Raw genomic sequence first — 14,269 nt, forward strand, 5'->3', positions numbered from 1 at the left:
CAGTCATAGCCTGAGTTGTCTCTTGGATGATTATAATTTGATCCTCCCCAAGGGGCCTGGTATTTCTAACCCTCTGAATTTGGGCTGACATCTGAGCATAGACTCATGAGCCTCATCCTCAAGTTTTCATTCCTATGGTGATATGTGGATCACTAGGGAGTGGAGTGTTGGGAAGATATCTTGGAAATTTCCCCAATGAGACTTCAGAGGAAAGAATTAACAGTGATCTTTGTACCATTTCTACTCAGTATTCCTGAAAATGCTCTCATTATACTAGACAAAAAGATAAAGGTTTTGAGAATATGTTTAAATGTAGTAGGGATCCCTCCAAAGTCCTCTACCCCTGGAGATCCCACTGGTAAGAAAGTGCTGGAGGAGACAAGGGAAGGCAGCCAAGCACTTGCTCCTGCAGTGCCTACAGGAAAGAGGATCCAAGGACTCTGCTGACAGCCAGCGGGGGTCCTTTCTGAGCCATCTGCAGATGTTTTGGAGGAATTGTGAGCTTTCAATGAGGAAAAGCTTCACACACACAAAAACCTACTCCTATTTGCTGACCCACTGTAGACAACAGCCATCTCTTCTCACCAGACAATCTTCCAAATTTGTAAACTCTCACCGCGGCCATAAAATTCCATTTAACCATCCGAGGGAACGTTTTTGAGCTCCTTGGAAGCTAGATTGACAACCATAGCTAGCCTATGACTTTCTTTTTTAAATTAATGTTTATGTTGTGGGAGTTCCTGTTGTGGCACAGTAGAAATGAATCTGACTAGTATCCATGAGGATGTGGGTTCGATCCCTGGCCTTGCTCAGTGGGTTAAGGATCAGCCTTGTGGTGAACTGTGATGTAGGTTGTGGATGCAGCTTGGATCCTGAGTTGCTGTGGCTGTGGTATAGGCTGGCAGCCGCAGCTCCAATTCAACTCCTAGTCTGGGAACTTCCATATGCCTTAGGTGTGGCCTTAAAAGCAAAAAAAAAAAAAAAAAAAAAAAAGCAAAAAAAGTTTATGTTGCTGTTTTAATCATCTGTTTCTGAGTAACACCCAAAACTGTTGCTTGAAACAATGATTTACTATTTCTCATATTCTGGGGGTTGATGGGAGGGTTCCTCTGCTGGCCTCATTTGGGACTGATTTTGCTGCATTTGGTTGGAGAGACGATTGTCCCAGAAGGTCCCTGAAGCCTTCGCTGATGTCTGGTAGTTGGTCCTGGCTATTGGCTAGGGGACCTTGGTTCACTTCTGTGAGGCTCTTATGCTCCAGTAGGCTAGACTGTCTTCCTTACCTGCTGGTTTTAGGGCAGCACTTCAGGGGAACAAAATAGAAGTTCCAAGGCTTCTAATGGCCTAACCCCCAAGGTTGTAAAACATTATTTTGGCTATATCCATTGGCCAAATCAGGTCACAAGTTTAGATCAGGTTAACAAGGTGCAGAAACAGACTTCATTTCTTGAAGGGAGGCACAGCAAAGCCTAAGAGACATATGCACAGGAATTGGAGGGCTGGTTGCAGCCCTCTTCACCTCTACCTATCATAGGCACTTTTTAAAATAGTAAGAAGCTAAAACATTTTAACTATAGAAAAAATAGAATGTATCAATAATTATAAGTAAGGAAATTTTAAAAACCATTCTTAATCCTGCCACCCGAAGAGAATGACTGTTAACATGACCAGTGTGGACCCTCCCAGAATTTTTCTACACACAATCATATTGGATCAAAAAGTGCATTCTGTTTTGTGCCCTGACTTATAATCTAAGAGTATGCCCTAAACTCTCATAATGTAACTAGTATCTCACGTATTTAATATGCTAAAATTTATTTAAATATTTTGGATAGTTTAACTGCTATAAATAATAATGTAAGGAATTTTAAGAATATAAATCTTTGTGCATATCTCTTTTTTTTTAAAGCCTAAGCCCATAAAGTGGAATTTCTGGGTCAAAAGAAATACATATTTTAAAATGTTTAAACACTTTGCCAAATGACTTCCCATAAAAATGTATAAATATTTTATGTTCTCAGCAGAAGAATACTATGAGGAATTACTGTTTTTCCCTTTTTCCTTAATCCTGGAGAATCTGAGAGGTAAAAACTGACATTCAGGAGTTCCTGCTGTGGTGCAGTCTGTTTAGAATCTGACTGCAGAGGCTTGGGTCATTGCAGAGGCACTGGTTCTATCCCTGGCCTGGTGCAGTGAGTTAAATGATTTGGCATTTCTGCAGCTGTGGTGTAGGTCTCAGCTTCAGCTTAAGTTCAGTCCCTGGCCTGGGAACATCCATATTCTGTGGGTGTGGACATAAAAAGAAAAGAAAAAAAAAAAAGCTGACATTCGTAGAAATTTCAGTTTTTATATCATTGTTAATTAATAACATTAAACATTTTCTGCATTTTCATCAGCCATTGCATTCTCTCACCAATTCAGTCTACAGCTTGTCCCTCCCCCTAGAAATACCAAAGAGAGAAATTAAGACATCTTAATGGAAAGATCTGTCCATAATTGTTATTATATTAGTCTCTTTTCTATAGACAAGTAGTTAGCTGTAAATGCAAGTGCTTAAAAGTGATCAGAATTACGGCTCACTAGTTGAAGAGACCAGAACTGATGGGGCAGAGAAGAAGAAAGAAAGAAAAAAAAAGGGAGAAAGAAAGGAAGGATGGAAAGGAAGGAAGGAAGAAAGAAAGGAGGAAAGAAAGAAAGGAGGAAAGAAAGAAAGAAAGAAAGAAAGAAAGAAAGAAAGAAAGAAAGAAAGAAAGAAAGAAAGAAAGAAAAAGAAATGAGGGAGAGGAGAGAGGGAGGGAAAGAGAAAGAAAAAGAGTTATTTGCTTAGGAAAAAAGTCAAAGAGAGGTAGAAAAAGAAATCTATAAATAATCTTATGAGCCGAGGTAGATCAGGAAGATTTAAAAAATTAGTGTTGACTGGATGTCTATGTAATGTTAGACAAGAAGAACATGTACTATGAGAACCAGGGAGACTGGACAAACCATTATTGCATCTGGGAAAGCTAGGGTTGACCCCTTTCAACCCAAACTCAGTGACTGTCCTTAAAAAAATGACAAAAGGCCCTGAAATCTCATGTATATATCAACAGCATGAGAGACTCTGGCTTGGCCCTCAAGTTGACTTAGGATAGAACCAGAGAGAAAGATAAATTCTTAGGTCAATATTCATCTGCTCACTTATTCAACTAACCCCCAATTGACACCTGTCTTGTGTCATATACTGTGGGTGCTGGAGATACAAAGAATTAAGAAATGATTCTTCCTTCCAAGCAACCTAAAATCTAATAAGGCATCAGACATTAGAGAAAAGAAACAACTGGGAAGGGAAGAGACACCTGCTGGTGTCTGATTACTTAGGCTATGGACCTACAATGTTTCCACGGTGAAACCTTTATACTTCAAGTATTTTGTGGCATTAAGCTTGTCTCACTACTAAGAATAAACAAGTCAGAAATAAGACTTTGTTCCAAAGCAAATCTTAAACCTAAGCACTCCCAGTCAGTAATCTTCCATTGTTTGTTATCAAATCATGACCAATACTAGAGGATTCTAGGCTCACTTGTGAGCCTGTAATCCCTGGTGCAGAGCCCAGGGCACCCGGTCCAGACTTCCTCCTTCTTCCTGATGGGCCCTCATGTGGGATCTCAGTGTCCTTTCGTGTTAGTGGAATTCAATCACACTTATCTTAAGCCTCAAACTTTGAGTCTAAAGAATCATCTAAATCCTAAAAGTATGATTCCAGACCTAAGATTCTAACAAGTTTGAGTGTGAGTTTCAAGGTGAGTGTGTTGGAAGCTCTTTTCCTTTTCTTCAGTAACTTCTTTGGCCCCTTTGTAAATCTGGCACCCTTCTCCCCGTGACCCAGTCCAGCATTCCAGGAATCTCAAGAGTAGAGTGAATCAAAAACTAGCCAGATATTTCCCAACGCATGTTCTATTCCTGGATACATGAAGATTACTTACCATTTAGTTTTAAACCAAAGGTTAAGATAGGAATTAAACAGAACCTGGTATTAGGAAATGCTATCACGATAGACATTTGACAGCCAGGTGGCCATATGTGTAGACAGCAAAACCAGAAGCCCAATTAGGCTCTAGAAATCCATATTTATAAATCATGTATGTTAGCTGCTTACCATATATGACCAGTTACCATGCAGCACAACAATACTTGTATAATTAAAGCACATGAAAATAAATTTTGTGTTAGATTTTGTCTAACAAAATAGAGAGGTAGAGATAGAGGTACAGGATATGATCAGGCCTCTCAGTTTGTCCTTGATCTGTTCTGCTCTACTCTTACAACTTTAAGGAATTAAAGAGCACATGGCTCCCAAACTGCCTGAACCTCCCCTCACCCTGCTCCCTATTTAAGTGATAGACAATCAGAGGCTCTTTCAAAAAAGCATCGATTGGAGAGTCAGATGGCTGGGCATCCACCCCAAGAAATATGGCAGGACTGATCCTACCAAAGACCTTGGACAACCCATTACCTTTTACTGCCTCCTCTTAGGCATGGGGCAATTTCTCCACATCTCTCTTCTTTCACAGCAGCTCTTGTGGATCTCCCCCTTCCTGAATCAGAGCCTTGGACTCCTCCATTTCTTCTCTTTAGCCAGCACATGCACAGACACGGACAGAATAAGATGTGGGAAAGAGATCACTGAGGGTGGATAGTGGCCATGGCACCCGGTCCCAGGGTGAATCTGACCATGCAGATCTGACCTATGTCATCTTTGAACTACTCCACAGAAATACTGTCCATTTTCAGGAGACTCCACATACTTGTGCTTCCACTAGCTTCTACCAGGCTCATCCGCTTTCTTTTAACTTCCTTGTCTCTATCCTCTCCTCCAGACTCTTTCCTTTCATTATTCCTTCCCCAGTGTCTCTCTCTGAAATCGTTCTCCACCCAGTACCTCTGTCTCTCACCTAGCTGAATCTGTTAGCCAAGCGTTACCACAACTAACTCGACGAGAGATAATGCCAAGAACATAACATTTGTCCTTATTTAACATTTCTGGCATTCAAAGGGACAACAGCTTTGGACAAATCATTTCATTCAACCATTCTAGGATACTCTTTTTTGGCCACCAGAATGCAAATTCTTGTCTTAGAGCCAACTTGCCCCTGACTGGAAGCTTGATGAGCAGAGAGGCTTTATGGTTTCACAGCTAATTGAAAGCATCAACTCATCAAGTTTCACAGAACCAATTTTCCCCTCTGCTTAATGATGCAGAACTCTGCATTCTCAATCAGGTACCTATGCAAACTTTGAGCAGATTCCAAGATGATTCTTGAGAGACATTTTGCCCTACCTCCAAGCAATTCCATGACTACTCTCTATTCAGGATGAGTCAGCCTCTCAATTTTTATCTGCATCTCAATTTTTACATCTAATATCAACTTGACTGATTTCTTATGTAGTAGCTAAAGTATATGAATTCACATGATGAAATAGCAGCACTTAATGCCTCATCAGAGAGCACTCCAACTCTAGACAAAAACAGTTTTTTCTATTATACTTGAGAGATCCGTAAACTTCCTGTAGCTCTTGATTTTCTTGGTCTCCTAATTTTTTTTTTTCAGATACACCATGAGCTTTTTAAAAAAATTAGGCATATATTATAATGCAATTTAAAAACTATAAACATGTAGTAATATATAATGTTTACTCTAAAATATATACAAAACAGAAAATGTTAAAGAATGAGAAAAATAAATAAAACTAGAAGCTCTGCTATCTACTTCTTAAAATCCAATGGAGTATTTTGTGCCATTTTAGGGCTCTACATTCCACCCTGAAAGCCCTTGCTCCCATGTATAAAGGAAGTCACAAGAAAACAGTGCTCTGCCTTAACCTGTGCAGATGACCCTGCTCCAGTCCCATCTTTCCTATTTTTACTTTTCCCAACTGTCCAGTTACTTTTACCCAGATTTATGTCTGCATTCTTTGTCCTATGCTATCAACTTTTCCAACTTTATCTAAAATTAAATGCAAAGCAATAAGTGGAGAATTGGATGAGGAGAGGAGATAAGAGATGAAAAATGTAACTCCACCTTTAGGTCATTGGGAAAGACGTGTACTCTTTGGAAGAGAGTAGTTCTAAGGAAGAAGAATGTTAAGAGATGCCACTTAGTTTATCATGGATTTTGAAAGAACTAAAACCCTTCTACCACGTTCTCTGTGTAGGGTTTTCTGAACACTTTCCAGTAAGGCTGAGGTGGAAACTGCCTTGCAGTGGCTGATTGCAGACAATTTTTTAATGCTGTAATCAGTGACTACCAAGAATAGGAGTTCAAGAAAGAAGCAGGGTGCATCATCTAGAGCGAATTTAAAAGCAATAACAAATCTGAGTAAAAGTCAATTCAATTTCTATTATCACAATGTACAGAAGCTTCTAAATAACATCAACACTAAAATACTCCTCCGAAACATTATTTGTTAGACTTAAAAACACTGATGTTATTGTTGAGTTTTAATAATATTTATCTAAGCTTCAAATTAGCACACTTTTATTACTTATCTTTCAACAAGCACTGAATTCTACATGGATGTTAATTCAGAGTACATCCAGTTATACGTTTGGGCCCCCTGTACTTGGCCTCAGCTATATGCCTTCATTTATAAGTCAGTTTGTAACAATTAAAACATTCAGGTTTGCTTGTGTGTGTACAATTTCTATCCTACTATGTATTCCTGCAGTTAAATAGTAGAAGCTAAATAAGCAATAGTAGCCTGGTGATCTTTAAGACGAATTAACAGAATTTGAATTACATCAATTTGGCAATTCTATATGTTATGCTGAATTTAATTGTGCTTAATATTTAAATTTGGGGTATGCAAACTGAGAGGTATAATATTTTTGTTTGATAAGTGCAAATTTTAATCCACGCAGAAATATAATGAATTTAAACAACATCTTTAAAATTGACATTTGCGCTTTTTTTTATGGCCACACTTGTAGCACATGGAAGTCCCCAGGTCAGAAATTGAATCCAAGCCACAGCAGCAACCCACTCCACAGCTGCAATTATACCATAGCTGCAGTAATACTAAATCCTTTAACCCACTGCCCCAGGCCAGAGTTTGAACCCATGCCTCCATAGCGACACAAGCTGCTGCAATCAGATTCTTAACCAATTGTGACATAGTGGGAACTCTGACATTTGCACTTTTTAATAGGTCTTTTTGTTTTACAACTAGAGAAATAATGATTATTTCTGAGTATTACATAATTATTACTGGAAATGCTTTTGTTATATAAGAGTTGGGAATGTTAAAGAATGATCCCTTCTGGGGGAAGGGTGGTGTGGGGAGGACAAAATACGAAAAGGGGTCAACTATATGGTCATGAATGAAAACTAGACTTTTGGTGGTGATCATGTCTGTCATATACATGAAACTTACATAATGTTATAGATCAATGTTGCCTTAAGAAAAGAAAAATCTTGAAAAAGTAATAAATTTCATCCAATTACTATTAGGTCTTAAATAAAATTCTGTAGAGGAAGGAAATGGAAATATAAATTTAGGAAACTAGTAATAGTGTAAATTTTTATTATTAAATAATTTTACTTTTTAAAACCTATTTTTAATTTTTTTAAAATTGTATCAAAATATACATAACGTAAAATGTACCACCTTAACCATTTTTTAAGTGTTACAGTACAGTTACGTTAAGTACATTCACACTACTGTGCAATCAATCTCCAGAACTCTTTATCTTACACAACTGAAACTCCATACTCATTAAATAATTCCTGATGTCCCCCTCCTGCAAGCCCTCACCACCACCGTTCTATTCCTGCCTCTATGAATCTGACCACTCTACACAGCCCACATAAGTGGAACCATATTCTATTAATACAAACTTTACTTTTGCATTTTTAAAAATGGGTGGTAGCTATCATATTGCTATGATACATAGATTTCATTGGGTAAATTTAATAAGTTTTATACTTTAAACTCTTACTCTGTCAGAAATGAAAGCTTTTGCCACTACCTAAACTTATAAAGTTCTGTATATCAATTCAAAAAATGTTAGACAATAAATAATTTTCCAAATTTCACTTAGTTGTATGTAAATAGAAAAGAAGCCCAGTGATCCTAATTCTATCTTCTGTTTTATACATGAGAGATGAAATTATTTGACTACAAAGACCTAGTTGACTGCAATGGATCAGAAAGGATCTAAAACACCTGACAACTAAGAGCTCCTTCCAAGCACAGGGTCTATTGTCCAAAAATTGTACACATTTTTTTTTTCCCATTTTAAGTCGACTACTCACATATGATCTTATATGTGAATACCTTGACTAGCCAAGACCTTTTGTAATTAAAAAAAACCCTATGTCCCTGATATGTTATATTTTTATATTATATACTATTATACATGTAAATAAATGAACCTGTATTTGGTAATACAGTTAGTATTTTGTTTTAAGGACGATTAAGCATATCAGCCTCCCTATGATTAATATACTAATATGGACTTAGAAAGAGGAGAGTATCCAGAGGACCCATTCAGTCAAAAAATACAGAAAAATAAACCAAAGCACAGTGAAGTAAATGGCTCCAAATAGCCTTCAGGAAATCCTGCACCATACTTGAAATGTCAAAGACATAATTATGTGACTATCCATACATATTTTTTAATCTTTTAGATGGGATTCTTTAATGAACTTCAAAATAAATGAATGGGATAAAAATATTAATAATTGCCTTTGAATGTCAAATACGCCAGGCATGCCAGTGACCATATGTGTTACCCAGAGAAGGTGGTCACTCTCCCGTAGCCCAGGCTCATTTTAACCCAAGGGTACCCCCATGATTCTGCTTTCTTCTCTTTTCCTATCATTCTCAACAAACCCATTAGTCAATGCAATTTCATTCATATCTTTAAGCCAATCTTCTTCTGGTGATCCACTTCCCAATCTGTTGCTTTCTTTCCCTGATTCCCTTAAAAAAAAAATCTGATTTCTCTTCTATTAGAGTTTATCTATGCTATTACATCATGTGTGGACTGATTACTCTCAGATTTGTATCGCTGACTCTCACCTTTTCCCCGAAACCCAAACTTGTATTCCCAATTGCTAAGGCCAGAGCTCCATCTGGATGTCTAATAAGCACATTAAATTCATCATGATTAAACATGATTTGCTGCTTTTTGCCACACCTCCTCTTCCCCCAGGATCCATTTCAGTAAATGGCATTGATCTTCAACAAGCTGTTCAGAACATAACCTTAGTCCTTCATTGCTCTTCCTCCTATGCCCCGTGCCCAGTCCATGAGGAAACCCTAAAGAGGCTCAACTCTCTATAACAACCCCAAACCATCCAATCCTCATTCCTTCCTTGGCTACATCTGAGACTGAGAACTTTGCAAAAATCTGCTGCCTGCTTGCCTTGTTCACCTGTTTTCCCTTTAATCTCTTTTCCACTATAGTGGCCTTAGAAAGCTTTATAAAACATAAACCATCTCATGTCACTCCCCTGAGCAGAACACTCCAGTAATTTCCTGTCAAATTTACAACGAAACCCAGAGCCTTTTCGTCAGCTTACATGAGCTGTATAATCCAGCCTTCTTTTATGACATCTCTTTCCCTTTGGAACTTCATTCTCTCCAGCCACACTGCCTTTGTTGCTATTCCTTCACCACAACAGCCACTTCACTGCCTTGGGCTCTTGTTCGTTCCTCAGACTGGAACACTTGCCCCAGCTTTTCCTATGACTTACTCACACTTCTCCAGCTCATTGTTCACAAGTTACCTTTTCTGAGATGCTTTCCCTGGACACACTGCAATCTGTGCAACACTCGATTGCCTTGCCTTAATTTCTTTCTTTATAGCTTTTTTAGGTTTTTTTATTATAGAAAACATCAAGCGTATTCATAAATAGAATAATATCAATATCCAGCTTCAATATTAATCAATACATGACAATCTTATTCATCTAAATCCACAAGCTCTTCTAACAGTTTATTTTGAAGCAAATTCCTGACATCATGATTTTTTCTGTAAATATTGCAGTGTGCATCCATAAAAGATCAAAGTATTTAAAGTGATCACAATATCACCATGATTTCTAAAATAATAATTCATATCAGCAAATATTTAGTCAATATTCATATTTCCCTAATAGCATTCTAATTTTTATTTTTATTTTTTTCGAATCAAGGTCTATATAGGATCCCTATTTTGAGATTGGTTAAAATTGACTTCTTTTGGCGTTCCCACTGTGGCTCAGTGGATTAAGAACCCAGCTAGTATCCATGAGGATGAGAGTTTGATCCTTGGCTTTGCTCAGTGGGTTAAGGATCCAGCATTGCTGCAAGCTACGACTTAACTTGCAGATTGGCTTGGATCTGGCATTGCTGTGTCTGTGGTGCAGGTCAGCAGCTACAGTTCCAATTTGACCTATAGCCTGGGAACTTCCATATACTGTGGGTATGGCCCTAAAAAGAAAAAAAATTGATTTATTTTTCTTCAAGGCATTTTCCAGTATCCAACATATATCTATCTCCCATGTTATAATGTTGTCTCAAGAGATCAAGGACCTTGTCTCTGTTGCCCACTGCTGAAATGCCAGAGCTAGAGTTGGTAGACGAGAAGGTCCATAAATAGTCATTGAATTAACAAATGAATTAATCTACCAAACTTCTATGCCAAATCCAAGAGTATGCTATCTTGCTATAACTCCTTCCTTTCCTAAAACTCCTATCTGGTAATTAGGAATCATCTTTGAGAATGGGCCTTGGAGATGCCAACAAAAGGCAAAGTTGCCAGAGAGAGATGTGCAAAAGAATAAGCTGTCCACTGGAGGGCATTTCTAGGGAAGGGGGCAGTGAGGTGGTCCACAGCAGAAGGAGACCCAGCCTTCCCCACCTGACTTCCTCCAGTAATGGTCATCCAACAGACGTTTTCTGCTTCTTCATCTTGTCCTTGAACCATGGGATTCAGTCAGGGTGACCATGTGCCCCATCCCAGAGGATAAATCCTAGCACTCCTGCTCTTCTTGGCCGTATATGAGTCTTTACCTTTTCACTCACTATTCCAAAATCTAAAAGGTTCTAAAAACCTAAAAGTCTTTCCTTAAGTTTGAGACTAACCCATTTAGCAGCAAAACCTGGTATGCCCTTGTGTCAAACTATTCATGGTCTTTATTTCATGTTTTGTGACTATTCATACATATTGCTGCAGACATATTAATTTGTTTCATTATAGGATTTTACCCTAGATTCCTGGTAAGAAGTATAGCATAATCTATAGAATTTTCACTCTCTTACCTTCTAAAATATGAAAAAATTTGAGTTCTGAAATATATCTTGGCCCAGTGATCTTGAATAAGGGATTGTGGAGCCCTGATCAACTTCTTAGCCACACATAGTGGGAAAGAAAGTCATGTGACCGGAACTTAGTAATAAAGTGAAGGGGAAACCTTGATCTTCTAGAGGAAAGTCTTGCTTCTAAAATAAAAATGCAGGAGTTCCCATCATGGCTTAGTGGGTTATGAACCTTAGTAGCATCCATGAGGATGCAGGTTCAATCCCTGGCCTCACTCAGTGTGTTAAGGATCTGGTGTTGCCATGAGCTGTGATGTAGGTCACAGATGTAGCTTGGATTCTGAGTTGCTGTTGTTGTGGTGTAGTCCATCAACCGTAGCTCTGATTCAACCCCTAGCCTGGGAACTTCCATATGCTGCAGGTGTGGTCCTAAAAAGCAAAAAAATAAAACATAAATTTGATCAAAACCTATAAAAATAAATAAAATAAAAAATGCAAAACCTCAAAGTGAATGGGTAAAGACTCAAGGTGAGTTAGGGTAAAGCTTACCCTAATTCTTCCTTCCTGATCAGGGTCTCAGTCGAGGATATGATGCCTGAACTTATGACCATGAGGACACAAGATCAAGGATGAAGAGCCACTGAACTGAGGATGGTAGAGAAAAAGAGGGAAAGATCAGGCTGGTAATGACTCTGTTGAGCTTCCAAAAGAAGTCTGGCATCAAGCATCATGCTTCTGGTTAAGTAAATAGAAAACTCCTTTGTTTGTAAACCAATGGAGGTCAGGCTGTTACTTTCCTACAGGTGGGATTAGGCAAGAACAATAAAACGATGTCTAAACAGGTGGTAAATATGGCCCTAACTCAACAGATTTTAAAGTCACCTCTTCCCTATGAAGGATTAAATAAGAGTCCTATAATATGTGGCACTCAACAGATGACACAGGTGCTGGCCTTATCAGAAGAATAGAGAGGAAAGTACAGAAAGGCAGGAGGCAGAGAACCAGCATAATGGCAGTTGTTGCTTATCTTGGTCACACTGAAGTTTATCATGTTTGCATGCCACACTCCAAGGGGCAATTCTTTGAAAATTTACTGGGGAGTGTGTTTGTATGTGGGTGTATGCTTGTGCTTTAAGGGGTTCCCAGGTCAATACCAGGTGGTATAAAACATCCCTTCCTGACCAGTCTTTGCAGACCTTTTCTAACCCTTTTGGTAAGTGAACCTGCTCTGCAGCCACCCTCCCCGATTCTCAAAACTGCTTAGAGAGCTCCGGGCTCCTCCATTCTGACACTGATGTCCCTGCACCTCTCCTCTCTTGAGACTCCACATTCACTTCTTTCCTTCCCAGCAACACTGAACTCTGAGATCTCAGTTTCTTTCTGTCTTTCCTCCCAGGTCCAGGACGCTGCCTTTCTATAGGATGAAGCCAACTTCTTGCTTCCTTCTTATCCTCATCCTCCTTCTTCAGTTGATAATCGCAAGGGGTTCTCAGTGTTCCTTAGACTCCCTTGTGGACAAAAAGATAAAGGATGCTCTCAATCGTCTAGGTAACTGAATGGGGTCAGGTGGATGGGGAAGGGGATGGGGGAATAACCCTGATCATAAACCTTACAAGCTAGTGAGCAGTCTGATTATGGACACAGTAGCACCCCTAAGGTAGAAGGGGACTTGAAAGGGGATTATGGATGACAGAGATTATGACCGATATCCCTTCTTCTGTCCTACTCAGAGCTCAATCCCTCTGCTCCAAGAAAGAGGATCTCATGTTTCAGTGTCAAAAACTCAGGCAAACTGTCTTCCTGCCCTGCAGGTGAGTAACACTTCAGGGAGGAATGGCAAGTATGATACCCTGTGCCCTCCCCTGTCCATCCCCAGCACCCCCCCCCATGTTTGTATTATCCTGGGACTGACTCATAACTCTCTGTTCCCAGATCTCCCTTCCCATTCTCATTTCCTTTAAGGATTCTGCTGAGGGATCTTGGGTTTCTGCCTCTTCCTTTCCCACCCTCCTTTCGTGGTCACATATGCCAGCCCTTCCTTTTTTCAAAGCCCTGCTATGGTCATGTCACTACCACTCCCCCTGCCTTCATCTCCCTCGGTCTGTTCTCCTATTTTGGTGGTTAAGGGCCAAGATAGAGGTGAATTTATCATGAATCTAAGGTAACATAAATTCCCAGGGCCCTTACTTTCACAGGTCTCTTCTGTGACCCTATACTTAATTTTTTTTAGTAGTTTTATATTTTTTCCTTAAAAAAGGACCTTCAAAATTGAATTCATTTTAGACCCCACAAAAATAGATCTACCTCTGGGATGAATAGGGATGAAAGATGATTATGGGGTGATCAAAATCAAAGAGTTCTTCTAATGTCTACATCTTGTGTGCTCATGCAGGGACCGTTGTCACTGGCTGTGCTTGTGGCTATGCCTGTGGTTCCTGGGATGTCCAGCATGAAACCACATGCCACTGCCAGTGCAACACAGCAGACTGGACCGCTGCCCGCTGCTGCCGCCTGACATGAGAGGGAGGAGAATGAAAATCTAATTGTCTGACAGTTACTATATTGAAACCATGATCCCAACCAGAAAAACTGACTCAAACTATCCCTTTTATTTGTTACAACTCTGCTTCTTGGGTAATAAAATTTTTTTTTGCATCTTTCTGCATTTGTATTTTTTATATTATCACCCACGGCTTGGGACTCCTCTAGCCGGAAAATGTTTCCTGCATCTCAATCACTCCATCTCAGCAAGAATTAGGAAAAAATATGGAGGGATTGACACTCCAGCCCCCTAGTTCCCTCATTATTTAATGAAAGGATATCAACTCTATGCCAGACACTTTGCTTGGCCTTAGAGATGCAGAGAAATGAAATGGCACACATGTCCTTACAAAGCTCACCAACAATAGAAGAGTGGGGAGACAGACTTTCCAGCATGTAGGCAGGCAAGCACAGCTTTAAAAGAAGCAATTTCCAGATTTCTGAC

General features: G+C 39.3%; 1 protein-coding gene across 2 annotated transcripts; it reads left to right on the forward strand.

The window, feature by feature from the left end:
• RETNLB (resistin like beta) lies at positions 12,402-13,944 on the forward strand. 2 transcript variants are annotated; one of them, XM_005670236.3, is made up of 4 exons: positions 12,402-12,496; positions 12,680-12,831; positions 13,014-13,094; positions 13,676-13,944. In XM_005670236.3, the coding sequence occupies exons 2-4, from the start codon at positions 12,705-12,707 to the stop codon at positions 13,801-13,803; spliced, it is 336 nt and encodes a 111-aa protein (XP_005670293.1). In that variant the 5' UTR covers positions 12,402-12,496; positions 12,680-12,704; the 3' UTR covers positions 13,804-13,944. The 2 variants fall into 2 exon arrangements, with proteins under 2 accessions (XP_005670293.1, NP_001096680.1); NM_001103210.1 differs by lacking the exon at positions 12,402-12,496 and having other exon boundaries at positions 12,704-12,831; positions 13,676-13,869.

This window comes from Sus scrofa, chromosome 13 (assembly GCF_000003025.6).
Source record: "Sus scrofa isolate TJ Tabasco breed Duroc chromosome 13, Sscrofa11.1, whole genome shotgun sequence".
NCBI classification, from domain to species: Eukaryota; Metazoa; Chordata; class Mammalia; order Artiodactyla; family Suidae; genus Sus; species Sus scrofa.